Source organism: Onychostruthus taczanowskii, unplaced genomic scaffold (genome assembly GCF_017590055.1).
Source record: "Onychostruthus taczanowskii isolate IOZ18803 unplaced genomic scaffold, ASM1759005v1 scaffold10, whole genome shotgun sequence".
Classification (NCBI taxonomy): Eukaryota; Metazoa; Chordata; class Aves; order Passeriformes; family Passeridae; genus Onychostruthus; species Onychostruthus taczanowskii.
This window is the reverse complement of record NW_024496526.1, coordinates 1,020,266-1,020,985: the sequence shown is the minus strand read 5'-3', so window position 1 is coordinate 1,020,985 and position 720 is coordinate 1,020,266. Positions and strand designations below refer to the sequence as shown.

Below are 720 nucleotides of genomic sequence, written 5' to 3'. Positions count from 1 at the left end.
CGGTCCCAGAAGGCAGCGCTGGGAGCACAGCCTGAGGGGATCCCGAGGCTCGCCGGCCCACCGGGGCGGCCTCACCACCCGTGTCCCTGCCCGGCCGGGCCACGGGAGCCCACGGGCTGCGGGGTCGTCGTGACCCCGCTGCCCCCTCACATCCCCGGTATTCCCTCACAAGTGCGGTGTTCCCTCAGAAGCCCGCATGTCCCCTCAGGAGTCCCCGTGTCCCCTCAGATCCCCGGTGTTCGCTCCCAGTCCCCGTATCCCTTCAGATGCCAATGTGCCCTGCGGCCCCCGATCGCCTACGGCAGCTCCGCTGTCCCGCCCGGCCGAGGCGCGGCCCGGGGGGCGCCTGCGCCGTGGCGGTGGTGGCGCGGCGGGCGGGCCCGGGCTGCTGCGGCGGGGCCATGTCGGGCAGGAGGGCGCGCGGGCGGCGCGGGACGGGGGCAGGGACACGGACACAGACCCCGGACCGGCCGCGGGCGGAGCTGTCCGGCGGCTCCCTTAGGTGCTGGGGGCGGCGGGAGCGGGGAGGTGGTAGCGGGGCGGCGGACGGGCTCTGACGCTGTCCGTGTCCCGCAGGCCCGACCGGTTCTGCCCTCAGTGCGGGCTCGCCGTGGAGCCCGCGTTCCGCTTCTGCCCGGCCTGCGGCGGGAGGCTGCCCGCGCCACCCGAGGAGCACACCGAGCCCGCAGCGCGGGCCCCGAGCCCGCCGCCGGCCCCCAG

The 720-nt window shown here is 77.5% G+C and overlaps 1 protein-coding gene across 1 annotated transcript in view; it reads left to right on the top strand.

The window, feature by feature from the left end:
• The first annotated feature begins 364 nt into the window (after window positions 1–364).
• The window catches only part of VRK3 (VRK serine/threonine kinase 3), an 8,640-nt gene continuing 8,284 nt past the window's right edge, over window positions 365–720 (top strand). The window contains 3 exon segments of the mRNA XM_041407563.1: window positions 365–502; window positions 577–714; window positions 716–720. The exon segment at window positions 716–720 is cut by the window's right edge and continues 144 nt beyond it. Coding sequence (XP_041263497.1) covers window positions 402–502; window positions 577–714; window positions 716–720 — 244 coding nt within the window. The 5' untranslated portion in view covers window positions 365–401.